This window comes from Canis lupus, chromosome 11 (genome assembly GCF_048164855.1).
Source record: "Canis lupus baileyi chromosome 11, mCanLup2.hap1, whole genome shotgun sequence".
Taxonomy (NCBI): domain Eukaryota; kingdom Metazoa; phylum Chordata; class Mammalia; order Carnivora; family Canidae; genus Canis; species Canis lupus.
In genome coordinates this window covers 28113952-28127348 of record NC_132848.1, presented here as the reverse complement: position 1 = coordinate 28127348, position 13397 = coordinate 28113952, and the positions used below count along the sequence as shown (strand labels likewise).

Here is a 13397-nt window from a genome sequence, read left to right as displayed (position 1 = left end):
GGAGGCGCGAGCCCAGCCGAGCCGGGACCGGCCCCGACCCCGCGCCGCCGCCGCCGCCGCGCGGTCCTCCCGGGCCCCCGCCCCGCCCCGCCCCGCCCCCGCCGGGTCCCGGCGCCCCCGCCCCCCGGCCCGGCCCCGGCCCCGGAGCGCCGCGCTCCCGCCCGCCCGCCCGCCCGCCGCCCGCCGCGCGCTCCAACTCCCGCGCCGTCCGCCGCTCGTCCGCGCCGCCGGCTCCGCGCCGCTGCCCCAGGCTCGCCGCCCTCCCGCCATGGCCCGGGCCCCGGGGCCCGCCGCCCCCCGCCCGCCGCCCCGCGCGCCCCAGGGGCTCAGCTGATCCTGAACCGGCGGGGGGCGGCGGCGGCTGGCGGGGCCGGGGTCCCTGCCTCTCCGGCTGCGGGGCACGCGGCGTCCCCGCGCCTCCACCCGGACGACCCCTGCTGCCCTGCCGGGTCCATGCGCAGGTAGGTGGGGGCGGGGGCTCCGCTCCGAGGCCGGTTCTTAGCGCGTCGGGTCTGTGGCTCTGAGGCGTTTGTTTGTTTGCTTCTGGGACCGATTCCCCACCCCCGCCCCCCGCCCCCGCCCCCCGCGGCCCCGACACACGCGTGCCCAGCGGGTCGGCCCCTCCCGTGCTGTCGGGCAGGTGCCTCGGGAGGAAGGACGGGAAACTTTGACCGGTCCCTTCTCCAAGGCCACGAAAGTTCTCTCGGTGCCGACGCCGAAGCCGCGAGCCGGCGCCGCAGAAATGGATTCAACAAGTCAGGCTGCCGGCGGGGGTCCGGGCTGGGTCCGGGCTGGGTCCGGGCTGGGTCCGGCCGTCCCGCCGCCCCGCGGTCCCGCCGCTGCTGCGGCTCTGCGGCCACCGGCCCAGGGCGGTGTCGGCGTCCAGAGGGCTGCGCCGGGCGGGCTGGCGGAGGGACGGTAGCAGCGGGGGATTGGATGGGGGAAGCCGGCGGCCCAACTTTCCTGGAGGCAGAGGTGGTGGTGGGCCGGCGGGTCAGCACCTGGGGGGACTCAAGGCTTCACTGCAGGAAGCCAGGCCGGGGGCTGGAGCGGGACTCTAGGGGGTAAAAGAAATCCTCGGCAGGTTGGGGCTGGTTATATAATGAGTGTTTATGATGATTGGGTTTTAATTGTCTGCTGGGTGGTGTGTCGGGGGATGTGGGGGGCAAGAGGCTTTGGCAGGGGGTGGGCAGGCCTCTTGGGGGGGGAGCATATGCCCGGGGAGGGGGCTTTTGGATGGGCCCAGGCTGAGGTATCAGTGAGCCGCTCTGCTTGTGTCTTTCTCCTCCTTTCGGGGTCCTGGGGGGCTCTAAGCCGGGCATGAGGCTGGCATGTGGGGAGACCTCTGAGCCATATCCTGGCTGTGTGAGTCTGTGTTCTGGGTCCAGGTGTGTGTGTGTGTGAGAGAGAGAGAGAATGAGAGGGACAGAGAGAAAGCTTGCTTGCGTCTGTGCCTGTATGGTGTGATGGGGTCTGACACGCCATGTGAGGAATGTCCTAGGGCTGGAGTGCTCAGGTTGGCCTGAGCAGGGAGCGGGGCTGTCCTTCTGTCTCTCACCGTCCTGAGGATTCACCCAGCAGATACTGGCGCCACCTGGGAGCCGGGATGCTGTGCAGATAGGGATGTGGGGCCATGGGCTGGGCCCGCAGGAAAGGGTCTGGCCCAGGAGTTCAGGCCTGCTTCCCGAGGCTGCAATCCTCAGGCCCTGCCCACACTGTCAAGTCACCTCTTGGATCAATATTTCTCCTCAGCCCCAAGGACTGGCTTTGGAAACTCGTCCACCCTTCAGGATAAACTTTTTGTTCAGACTACAGGACCTGGGCTGGGCTGGGGACAGGGTGGGGAGTCCGGCTACCTTCCTGTCCCCTTCCTGCCTCCACCATCCAGGCTGAGCCAGAGGGAGGGGATGCCAGTGGGTGACAGGGTAGGGCGACACAGAGTAGGGACCAATTCTGAGGCTGCAGTCGGGGGAGGAAGAGGAAGAGGGAGGAGCACATCCTGGGGGGGGTGGTGCTGAGCCGTCTGGCACCAAATTCATGAGGCCCCGGGCACACATGCCCCAGAGAGCCTGAGCCCCACACCGAGTCCCTGCACTCTCTTGCTGGCTGCTCAGAGCCTGCCCCTGGGCACCCCGAGGGGCAGCTTTGGGGAGGGGCTAGAGGGTTGGCAGGAGGCCCCTCCTGGGTCCTTCCCACCCATTCTAGGTGCTTCTGAGAGGGCATCTTCTAGGCCCACCAGGGGGCACCAGGCAGCAGTTCCCCAGTCCAGGTGCCCTGACTCCCCTTGACCTTGGGTGGGCATGTGGGGGCAGAGGTGGCTGTGAGAACTGCTCCTCTCTCAGCCTCCATCATGGGCTCCAGACGGACTCCTCCAGGGAGCCCACAGCCAAGCGGGGAGCAGTTTGGGGACAGCTGTGACTGCAGCTCCTCTGCCTCCTGTACCGGATCCACACCCTGAGTGCAGGGCGTCACCACCTGTGACTCCCCCAGGCCCCTTCATCATGCCGCCTCCACTGCCATCTCTGCCACCCTCACCCCGTGCCCTGCACCCCAAGTGGGACTCCCCTGGGGCTCAGCCCTCCCGGGAAAGTCTGTTTCTGGACACCACTTGGGTTCTCCCCCACCCTGGAAGAGCTCCCGCCCCCAGGCAGCTTCTGAATGCTTGCCAAGGTGACAAAGCAGGCTCTCGTGGGGCTCCTGGATTCCCGGCCGCCTCCCCCTCTGCCCGCTTGTTCTCCGAGTGCCCAGCCCCCAGCTCAGGGTGCTCAGACACTACCACAGCGTCTGGAAGGAGGGGATGCCAGGCTGGGTGTGGGGGTCCAGGGAGCCGCCGGCAGGCTGTAGGGAGAGCAGGGTCCTCCTGCGCTCTTCTCCATCTCCTTTCCTCCTCCCTGCTTCCTTTCTTGTCCTTCCTTCGCCGCTGCTCCTTTCTGACCCCTCTCCTCCCTCCAGTTCTTTTCTGCAGAATGTTTTCTTCAAGCATGTTCCCAGGATCTGCTCCTGCCTTGTTCCCTCAACCCTGTGTCCACCGTCCAGGGCGCCCTGGGTGTGCGGTCGGTGTGTCCGTGCCCCGGGATCCACCGTCTGTGGCTCTCGGTAGAGGGTGTGTGTGTGTGGGTGTGTGTGCATCTGTAGGTCCGTGGGTCCAAGGATCTGCAGATCTGTGGGTGTACGTGTCTGTGCATCTGTGATGTGTGGAGCCTTGGATCCATGGGTCTGTAGGTCCGTGGGCCTGTGGATGCTGATATCCAGGAAGATGTGGGCTCAGTCTCTCCCCCTCATGGCTGCCAGTCTGAGGAAGGAAGAAAACAAAGCCGATTCCCTTTTCTCTCTCTCCTGTATTTATGAAGCACCTACTATGTGCCAACCCCTGTTCTGGTTGCTGGGGGACACAGCGGTGAACAACAGGGAGCAGATAACATCTGCCCCAGTGCCCCTGGGGTGGGGGGCCCAGGGCCTCCTCTGGGCCAGGTGCTGTGTGGGCACATGGATGCAGGGCCTGGCTTTCTCTTGTGCCCTTGGCCGGGAGACCGGGACTCTGCTTGGTGTGTAGGCGACGCAGCCTGGGGAGGGCTTGAAGGCACAAGGTGTTTGGATGTCCTCGAACGGGAGTGAGGGGCTTTGGGGGCTCGTTGAGCAGGACCGGATAAGAGGGGGGTGGTTTCTCCAGGATGGAGGCCAGGGTCTTTCAGGGCTGGAAGTCAGCGCCGACGTAGCCCTGCCTCACAGACCTCTCCCTTCATGTCAGAGCCCTACCTCTGCCAGTTGCCCCCTTTTCTGTACTCTGGCCATGGTGGTCTCACTGGTGATGCATTTTGAGAATAGGGTCAGGCTTTCCTCTCTCCTCTTCATTGACTGCCGGTCCTGATGAGCAGGGCGGGCCACAGGCAGCTCTCTGTCGGTCCAGGGACGGAGGCCTTCTCCCCGGGATCCCTCAGCTCTTGTCCTAGTGGGGAGGAGAGACAAGAGCAAGTTCATGATCATGGGCATGGCCCAGAGGAGCAAGGCCTGGGGGAGAGTCAGCTTCTTGTACAAGTGGGACCATTCCTTTCACCTTAAAGGATTTCTGTGAGGCTTAGAAGTGTCTCTGCAGGGCCTAGCATGGGGCCTGGTACAGAGAACTGAAACTGTTTTGCCTTCATGAAGGTACTTTCCAGTTCTCTCCCCCCGTTTGCTATCCTGTTAGTGAGGTAGACAAGGAATCCCGTTCTGCATTTTATACACGAGGATGTGAAGCTTGATGAGGCGGTGTGGTGCAGCGAGAGTGGCGCTGGGCCCCGAGCCCGGGCACTGAGACTCCTGATCCAGTGCTCTTCCTTCTAGAATGACCTCCCTCCCTCCAGGGACCCCATTCACTCTCATTTTTTAGCTGAAGTAAGACCCAAGGCCCTCATTACTGCAGAATGAGTAAAAATGATCAGCAGAGTCGCCTGCTGGGAAATGTTCAAACACACTGATGGAGACTCTAATACAGTCTCGCTGGCTGGCACTAGTCATAAGGCTGAGAGCTGACAGTGACAATGTCTAGTGACAGACATGTGGACAGGTAATGGGGGTGGGTGTGCTGCGGTGGCCTGTCTACCGCCCGATCTGGATGACCCTTTAACTGGCAACAAGGATTTGGGTCTTCCAGATCCAACGCTTAGCTCTTTCAAGTAGCTAAGTAGCTCTTGACCCTGGGAAAATCCCTTAACCTTTTTTTTTTTTTCCCTTAACCTTTCTGGGCCTCAGTTTACCTACCTATAAAGCGGAGAGAGCAAAAACACTTTGCTGGATTTTTTTTTTTTTTAAGATTTTATTTATTTATTCATGAGAGACACACAGAGAGGCAGAGATGCAGGCAGAGGGAGAAGCAGGCTCCCTGCGGGGAGCCCGATGTGGGACCCCAGGATCACGCCCTGAGCCAAAGGCAGACACGCTTAACCGCTAGGCCACCCGGGCATCCCTGCTTTGCTGGATTGTAAAGAGCTGCCTGGCACGTAGTAAGTGCTCAACTAATAATGTTGTCTCTGACTCTTGTTAGCCACCACGGGAGGGGGTTCCGAGCCAATTCATTGAACACTGTGAAGCTGGGAGCGGGGGTTGGCTGTTGATTTTGGTGACAGGCCTAAGATGACTGCAGTGTGTGCAGGCAGAGAGGGCAAGTTCTGTGTCAGGTCATGCATCCGGGGCCATCTTTGAGCCATTCATCTTTAGGCTACAGGAGCCTTTGAAGAGGATCTGAGGGGGCCAGTAGACCGCATACACTGTAGATGCTGCAGTCTGACTGGGTTGGCAGCCAGGCTCTGGGGCTCCCCGGCTACAACAAAAGACGACTCCACTGCAGAATCAGGCAGGTGACCTCTCTGCTCTTCTCTGGACTATTTGGTGCCAATCTGGTCCTGCCCTTTTGCAGGAAAGTAAGCAAACTTGAGTGTGACTGGGGACGGGTCCCAAAGAGTAGATGATCTGGAAATGTCGCCCAAGGAGTGGTTGAGGGAGCTGGTGACAAGAGGCCCTGGGGCAGATGAGGCTCCGGGGTGGGCGGGCTGTCGTCATGCATCTGCAGGGCTGTCATGCAGAAGAGGGAGCAGACAGAGGGTTCCAGGGGCTCTGGGATGCCGGCTGAAAGATTCTGGGAGGCGCATTTCCCACAGCCCCATAAAGACCTTTCTACAGGCCGCCAGATGCCGGCTCTGCACTGGCGAGCATGAGTGTGTGTGAGTGTGTGTGTGAATATGAGTGTGTGAGGTGCGTGTTTGGGTCTGTGTGAGTACACGCGGTGTGTGTGAGTGTGAGAGTACATGCCTGGTTGTGTACATCTGTGAGTGCGCGAATGGATGTGTGTGTGTGAGTACGCGCGCGTGTGTGTGTGATCTTTGTGCTGATGAGCATGTGGTGACCAACTACGCCCCTTTGGGGATCCCATTCTTTTCAGAGACTCCTGTGTGGAGCTCTGAGGTCATAGGAGTCTAAAACCAGCCGCTGTGTTTCTGGGGCTTCTGAGTTCCGGGATTCTGGAATTCCACGGCTGACCCACTGACAAGCACAGGAGACCGTCACAGGGCCTACCACGTGCTGGCTCGGTGTCTGGTGGTGCAGCCAGGTGCTCACAGTGTCGCCCCAGCTCGTCCTCCCAGTGGTCCCGCCATGGAAGAGTTGTCACCATCACTTTGTAGTCAGGATCACTGAGGGCCACTGCCGGGCTGAGTGGTGTGCCAAGGTGGATTGGTGTCAGAGCTGGGACTCTGGCACAGTCTTGGCTTCTGGCGTGTGCTCTGAAATACCATGCTATAGAATCTGAGGTTATTGTAGCTAATATTGTGAGCTTCTAAGGTTCTGGATGATTCTAAGATACTCTGATTCTGAGATTCCTAGAATCTGGTATTCCCAGAATGAATTTGTTGCTTATTGTCCTAGCTACGACATTAGCTGATGTGTTGATGTGTGGTCATTGATAAAGGAATAAACAAGTTGTCTGCCTGTGTGTGCCCGTGAACACACAAACACACACACACACACAAGTGCATGCATATGCGTGTATACACACGTGCTCACGCGTGTGCACGTGCACACATCGCCTGGGGTGACCAGGCTAAGCCTCCTGTCTTTCTCCACCAGCGCTCTGAGCTCTGCAGACAAAAGGCCTCTCCTCACCATACTCCAAGGGCTCTGGAAGATTCTGGGAGCCAGATTTCCCCACAGACTTGGGAAGACTTGCAGGGTCTTCGTCCACACTGGGGCTCTTGGCTGCACAAGCAGCCACATGGGTACTGTCTGCGGACTTAGCTTGGGAAGGAAGGCCTGGTTCCAGGACACCTTTTCCTGTCCCAGGGTGGTGTCTGTTAATGTTCAGTGCTTAGGTTCGGGAGTGGGAGTTGACTCTGCTCTATACCAGCTGAGTGAGAATGGGCCTTGCTGAACTTCTCTGGGTCCCAGTTTCTTTCTTCATAAAGTAGAAATAAGGATGGTTTGTACCTTAGCGTTCTGGGGTAGAAATGGACATAAATGATGCATGGTGGTGAGGGTGGTGATGGTGGTGATGATGGTGATAAAGGTGATGGTGATGATGGTGGTGGTGGTGATGATGGTGATACGGGTGATGGTGATGATGGTGGTGGTGATGGTGGTGGTGGTGGTGATGATGATGATAAGGGTGGTGGTGGTGAGGGTGGTGAGGGTGGTGGTGGTGATGGTGATGGTGATGATGATGATGGTGGTGGTGGTGTTGATGGTGATAATGGTGATAGTTATGATGATAAGGGTGATGGTGGTGATGATGATAGTGATAGTGGTGATGGTGGTGATGGTGATGATGTTGATAATGGTGATGGTGATGATGGAGATGGTGATGGTGGTAGTGGTGATGGTAGTGATGGTAGTTATGGCAGAGAGAGATCTGGGATGGCAGCCCCTGGGGATGTCACAGCTGGCCTCATGTATGCTTGGACATCTACCTTCATGGGTCTTAGAGAGCCTTCCCATCCACATCATGTGGGACCTGCTGATGCAGCAGAAAGAGAGCTGAACTTTATGAAGAGAAAGGCTGAGGCTCCAAGAGGCTGGTGGAGTCAGGGGTGCAGAGTGTGAGTTCCAGTCACAGTGAGGTTCTGCTCCTGCCTCTGCACTTGCTCACGGAGACCAGTCCAGTTACCACCCCGTAGCCTGGTGGCCCCACTCTTGGAATACTTACAAGGAGGAGGCTCAGGATGTGGAGGCTGCTCAGACTCTGGGGCCAGAGGGACCTGAGTTTGAGTCCATCAATGCTGTCACCTAAAGCCAGTCTTCTCATCCCCATGAGGCTCCATTTTCAGACAGGTTGGAGCCCCGGGGAGCCCAGCTGCCAACCTCTCAAGAGCTTCCTGCCATAGGCAGCTGGGCGGCTGGGGACCAGAACAGGGCTTCAGGGCACAGGCCAGAGGGAATTGGGACTAAAGGAAGCAGAGAGAGTGGCACCCTGAGTGGGCCCTGGGGAGCAGGTCAGAGGGTGGAGGTTGGGTGGGCACTGGGGAGCAGGTCAGAGGGTTGAGGCTGAGTGGGCACTGGGGGGCAGGTCAGAGGGTTGAGGCTGAGTGGGCACTGGGAAGCAGGTCAGAGAGTGGAGGCTGGGTGGGCACTGGGGGTCAGGTCAGAGGGTGGAGGTTGGGTGGGCATTGGGGAGCTGGTCAGAGGGTGGAGGCTGAGTGGGCACTGGGAGCAGGTCAGAGGGTGAAGGCTGGTGGGCACTGGGAACAGGTCAGAGGGTGGAGGCTGAGTGGGAACTGGGAGCAGGTTGGAGGGTGAAGGCTGGTGGGCACTGGGAAGCAGGTCAGAGGGTGGAGGCTGAGTGGGCACTGGGAAGCAGGTCAGAGGGTGGAGGCTGGTGGGCACTGGGGAATGGGTTGGGGTGGTGGCCTGGGCAGTAGTGGCCTCTAGGAGTCCTGCAGTGAGGTGGGAGAGGTGTGAGGACAGAAGACCACACAGTGTGACAGCCTTCCACAAGGCCAAGTGAGGCAAAAAGCAAGTTAGGACGGAGTGGACATGGCTGAGAGCAAGGGGGGGCGGGCATCTGCTGTTCTAGAGGCCGCGGCGCTCTTTGAACCCATGTGGCTGCGGGAAGGGGTTTGGAGGTGCCAGGTGGGGTGGCATCGGGACCAACCCAGGGCCAGGCTTTTTTCCTCTAAAATATGTCTCCAATCCACCCCATTCTTCCCACCTCCACCAGTATCCGGGCAGGGCCAGCCCATCCTTCCCACCTCCTTTTGGCCCTCCCTGCCCTACCCCTGCCCCTCCACTCACTCTCCCTTCCACCCGCCCGGAGGAGGGATGGCTTAAAGGCACAGACCAGAGCACACCCCTCCCTGCCTAAAACGCTCCTGTGGCTTCCCGTTGCACTTGGGGAATACACTGCGAGCTCCTTCCGTGCACTCACCGCGGGCCCTGCCAGACACTCATTTCATCCCCTCCCAGGCTCTGGGCTTGGCACACTGGCCTCATTCCTCTCCCCTAAATGCACCGAGCTCATTCCAGCCTCCATCTCTGCACATGCTGTTCCTTCTACCTGGAGTGCTCGTCCTACAGATCACACGTGGCCAGTGCCTTCTGGTTCCTGTTTTGATCTTCGGTGTCTCTCTCCCTCCAGGAGATGCTTTCCCCACTCCCACCTTTCTCCCTTGTTTGTTTACTTCCCAGCACGTTTTATTAACTTATTCAGTGAATATTGGTTGAGCACCTAGTGTGTTCCAGGCACTGTTCTAGGCACTGGGTGGGGGGCTGCAACGGTGAACGAGGTGGCCCGCAGTCCCCCGGCTCTCTTACAGCCTTCTTTCAGATTGGGCAGGCAGCCACTAAGTCATAAAGATATAAATACATAAATTAAACGGCATGTTTGGTGGTGATAAGGGCTCTGGAACCCAGAGGGAGAGAAATTAATTGACTCGTGTGTCTCTCTCCCTTGCTGGGGCGTCAGCTGAACGGGGGCTGCTGCCAAGCTGCTGTCTTATTCACTGGCGTAGCTGCAGAGCCGGTGCAGCACCTGCACGTAGTAGGTGCTCAGGAAATGTTTCCTGGACAAATGAATCGTCAGGGCCTGGGGGAGCAGGGCGTGGGAGCTGGAGGAGAGAGTGTCCCAGGGAACGGGGTGACCGGAGGTGGAGGAGGCGGCCGGTCCTCTGGGGCCCCAGGACATCCAGCGCGGCTGAAGCAAGGGCCCGGCAGAGGGACGGTGGGCTCCAAGGCGGGCACGGCGGTGGGCAGACCCAGAGCCACCCTGGGGAGGCGGTGGGCAGACCCAGAGCCACCCTGGGGACGAGGTTTTGCAGCCCAGGGGTTGACACATGGCAGGCTGAGTCGCCTGAAAGCTTATGTAAGGCCCACGGCCGTTTTTCTGGAACTGGATGGAGCTTGGGAGGAAAACTCTGCGTCCCTGACCAGCCGGGTAAAGTGGCAGGAGGTGCCAACTCCCGCCTGTCGCCCCCGGGAGCCAGAGAAATGTCCAAACGCATCAGCTCTGGGCAGCTCAGCAGCCGCGGGCGGCAGCCCTCTGGGTGAGCACCAGGAGTGTAGTTTCCATCTCCAGCTCCCATCGCCCAGCCTGGCACGGTCGGGGTCCCAGGGCCCGGGCACCCTGGCACGTGACAATTCAGGGACCGGTGGCCTCTCGGATGAGGTGGTGAGGGGGCAGGCCCTGAGGAGTGGCTGTCTCCCTACCTGTCCGTGGGCCAGCCGTGTCGGGGCGCCAGGCTAGGCATGGTCAGCTGTCGGAGAATCGGGGGGCCAGTGCCGGGACTGTGGCATCTAAGCGTGCCCTAGTTCTACGCTTGGGGCAGTGTGAGGCCATGAGGTGCCACTTCCTTCTCTGGGTCTGTTTCTCCATCTGCGCAGCCGCGTTCCTGGAGTTGTTGGAAGGCTCAGGTGAGACCAGGATGCGCAAGTAACCCCTGAGCTGAAGTCGGGAGCAGCTATGTGGTTTGCAGGGCTCACTGCCCAGTGAAACGGGGCAGGGGGGGCTGATCAAACAGTTATTAAGAATTTCAGGTTGGTGACAACAGGGCATTAAACCCAGAGCGGGGCCCTTCTGAGCATGGAGTCCTGGGTGGCCGCCCAGGTCACATCCCAGGAAGCCAGCCCTGGGGGCGCTGTTGTCCCTCTGCTGTGACCAGGCTGTGTGTCTGTGCCGTCCCTTCTCTGGGCCTCAGTTTCTCTGGCTGTAAGGCAAAGAGCTTGGTGCGCAAGGTCCCTGCGTTGTCACTTTTGTGAGGTGGTGGGTGGGATCCTTGGGCTCCACTGTAGGTCCCAGCTCAGGTGTCACTGCCTCAGGGAAGCCTGCCTTGGTTCCCTCCAGGCTTGCCCAGCTGCCTTGGTGTCTGGCTCCGCAGCATGCCAACCTCTCGGTTGTTAACGCGTGTCATCCTGGCAGTGACGTCTGATGTACAGTAACTTCTCCTTTCTTCCTACAAATTTTCTTCTCTTCGGTGATGCAGTAAATATACAACCGTAGCCTCATTTAAAACAACAACAACAACTCAACTAATGTCACAACTCCATTCTAAGCGGGTCTTATTCTCACTCTTCATCTCCGCAAACTGTGGCTGAGCAGAGTTGACCAGACTTGCCCCAGGACCACTCTCTGGAAGTGGATTCTGACCCAGGTGCATCTGGGCCCTCAGCTCTTTTCTAATCCTCTTGGCAGAGTGACCCTGGGACCTGAGGCCACACTGTCTGGGCTGCGTTCCCTTGTGGGAGAAGGCGGGTTGCCAAGCCCCCCCTGCCACGCGCCCCCATCTTCCCCCCCAGGGCTCCCTGCTCAGCGCCGACATGGCTGAGAGCTCCCCGCCGCCCTCCTCCTCGTCTGCCACCGCCCCAGCAGCTGAGCCTGGAGTAACGGAGCAGCCGGGGCCCCAGAGCCCCCCTCCCTCCCCTCCAGGCCCGGAGGAGCCCCTGGATGGAGCCGATCCTGAAGTCCCTCACCCGGACCTGGCGCCGGTTGCCTTCTTCTGTCTGCGACAGACCACCAGCCCCCGGAACTGGTGCATCAAGATGGTGTGTAACCCATATCCTTTGTGTGGTGGGGCCAAGCTCTTCCCTGTTGGAGACCTGCTTGTCACACCTGCCTTTGGTTGGGAGCGAGCTCAGGTTGGTGGGTCTCGGGAGACATCGGGGCATGGAGGGCATCCTGCCGATGTGAACGTTCTGGAAGTCTTGATGACTGCAGGGCTTGGTCCAGTGCCCGGCTGGCTCAGAAAGTCCTTGGGTGTGAGCCCCAGGTCTCTTCCCCAGGGACCGGGAATGCAGAGTGAAGTCAGACCCTGGCCCATGACTCAGCTTCCTTCTCCCGTTTGACTGACGGTGGCCTCTGGGTTGATGAGAGCCTGATGGGTCCCCGTGAGCGTGGTCCCAGAGGCAGCGGCAAGCAGCCTCCTCACAGATCTTCCAGCCTCCACTTGCTGCCCCAAGCTCGTGTTGGCTCCTGCTAAAGTCCCTTTGCTGTTTCCCACTGTCCTGGAGGAGCAGAGCCAAGTCCTAACCCAGCCCCTCAGGCCACCTTACTTCTTACCCCTCTGCTTCCCCTGCCTTCTCCCGGGCCTCAGGGCCTTCTCACAGACTCTTTCTTTTGAAATGCTTTTCCTTTCCCTCTCCACCTGGCAAAATTCTTCACTACAACCTTCAGGTCACAGCGCATCACCTCCTCAGGGCTGCCTGCCGTGATTTCCCCCTCGGCCTCCCCACTTGTCACTCCCTAGCTGTGCCATTCTGAATGTAACATTTGCCTCCTCCAGGGTCCTGTCAGGGGAGCAGGACGGGGACCGAGCCTGTCTCGTTCCCTGCTGGACCCCAGCACCCCAGCATGGTGCCTGGCACACCGCGGGTGCTCCTTCTGGGTCGCTGGGTGCACATTGGCGAGGTCCGGGCCGAGTCCCCAGGAGTGAGCGGTGTTAGGTGGAGAGGGCGGTGGGGAGGAGGGTACATCGGGACCGAAGGCCTGGAGATGAGGGGAACCACGGCGGTTCGGTTTGTTGTGCTCGGAGTGGAGGACTGAGGGACAGTGTGGAGGGAGGAGGGGCGAGGGGAAAGGGGCGCTTGCAGGGCTGAGTGAGGAGCTGGCCTGCGTTCTCCGGGCAGCGGGAGCAGGCGAAGGTCACAGCACAGTTGTATGTGGAGCCATCAGTGTTGTAGAAGGACTGTCTCCGTGCAGTGTAGAAATAGATTGAGGGGTGAGCTGGGGGCTGGGGGCGGGGAGGAGGAGGTTCTGGGACCCGGACATGGTGGCCTCTGGGTTTTGGGCTCTCCCCAAGCAGAACAGAGGCTCTACTGGTGCTCGAGGCCACGCAGGGTGGCGTCTGAGCCCAACTCTGGACACCCGGGCCACCTGGGATGCAGGCCGGGGTAGGGAGGTGGCCCCCCAAGGAAGGCTGCTGACCTCCCTGCTGTGGAGGGGGCTGGGTGATGACCTTGGAAACCGGAGGGTCTCTGCTGGAGCAGGTGGAGTGTGGGTCCCGGTGCCCCTAGGTGGGTGGAGGGCCACAAGCCAGATGTTCCTTCTGTAGGACGGCTCAGGAGGTTTCAGGTATGTTAGAGGGTCTGCTCAATAACTCTGCTCCCCCAGTGCTCACTGACGTCAGCCCTGGGATCATGGAGCTGACAGCTAGCTGGTCTCCCCTGGGGAGCTCCCAGGAGTGGGGGATGCAGGCACCATCCATGGGGACAGTTTTAGTACAGTATGTTGGGGAACCCTTAGAGGCCTGTAGCATGGGGGCTGGGGGGTGGTCAGGCCAGGAAAAGAGAGACCACAGGAGCTTTGGGCCTCTGAGGGAGAGAAAGGCTTACTGGAGGACCAGGGAGATGATGGGACCATGTCACAGACACCTTGCCTGGGTGGGACAAGGGCTGATTCTGGCTCTGCCATTTGGGTGCTGTGTGACTTTGGGAAAGTTACTTTA

General features: G+C 60.0%; 1 protein-coding gene across 1 annotated transcript in view; it reads left to right on the top strand.

Moving 5' to 3' along the window:
* The first annotated feature begins 333 nt into the window (after positions 1–333).
* The window catches only part of CACNA1I (calcium voltage-gated channel subunit alpha1 I), a 112396-nt gene continuing 99332 nt past the window's right edge, over positions 334–13397 (top strand). Inside the window, exons 1-2 of the mRNA XM_072842667.1 lie at positions 334–461; positions 11254–11512. Coding sequence (XP_072698768.1) covers positions 11275–11512 — 238 coding nt within the window. The 5' untranslated portion in view covers positions 334–461; positions 11254–11274. The remainder of the gene's footprint in view (positions 462–11253; positions 11513–13397) is intronic.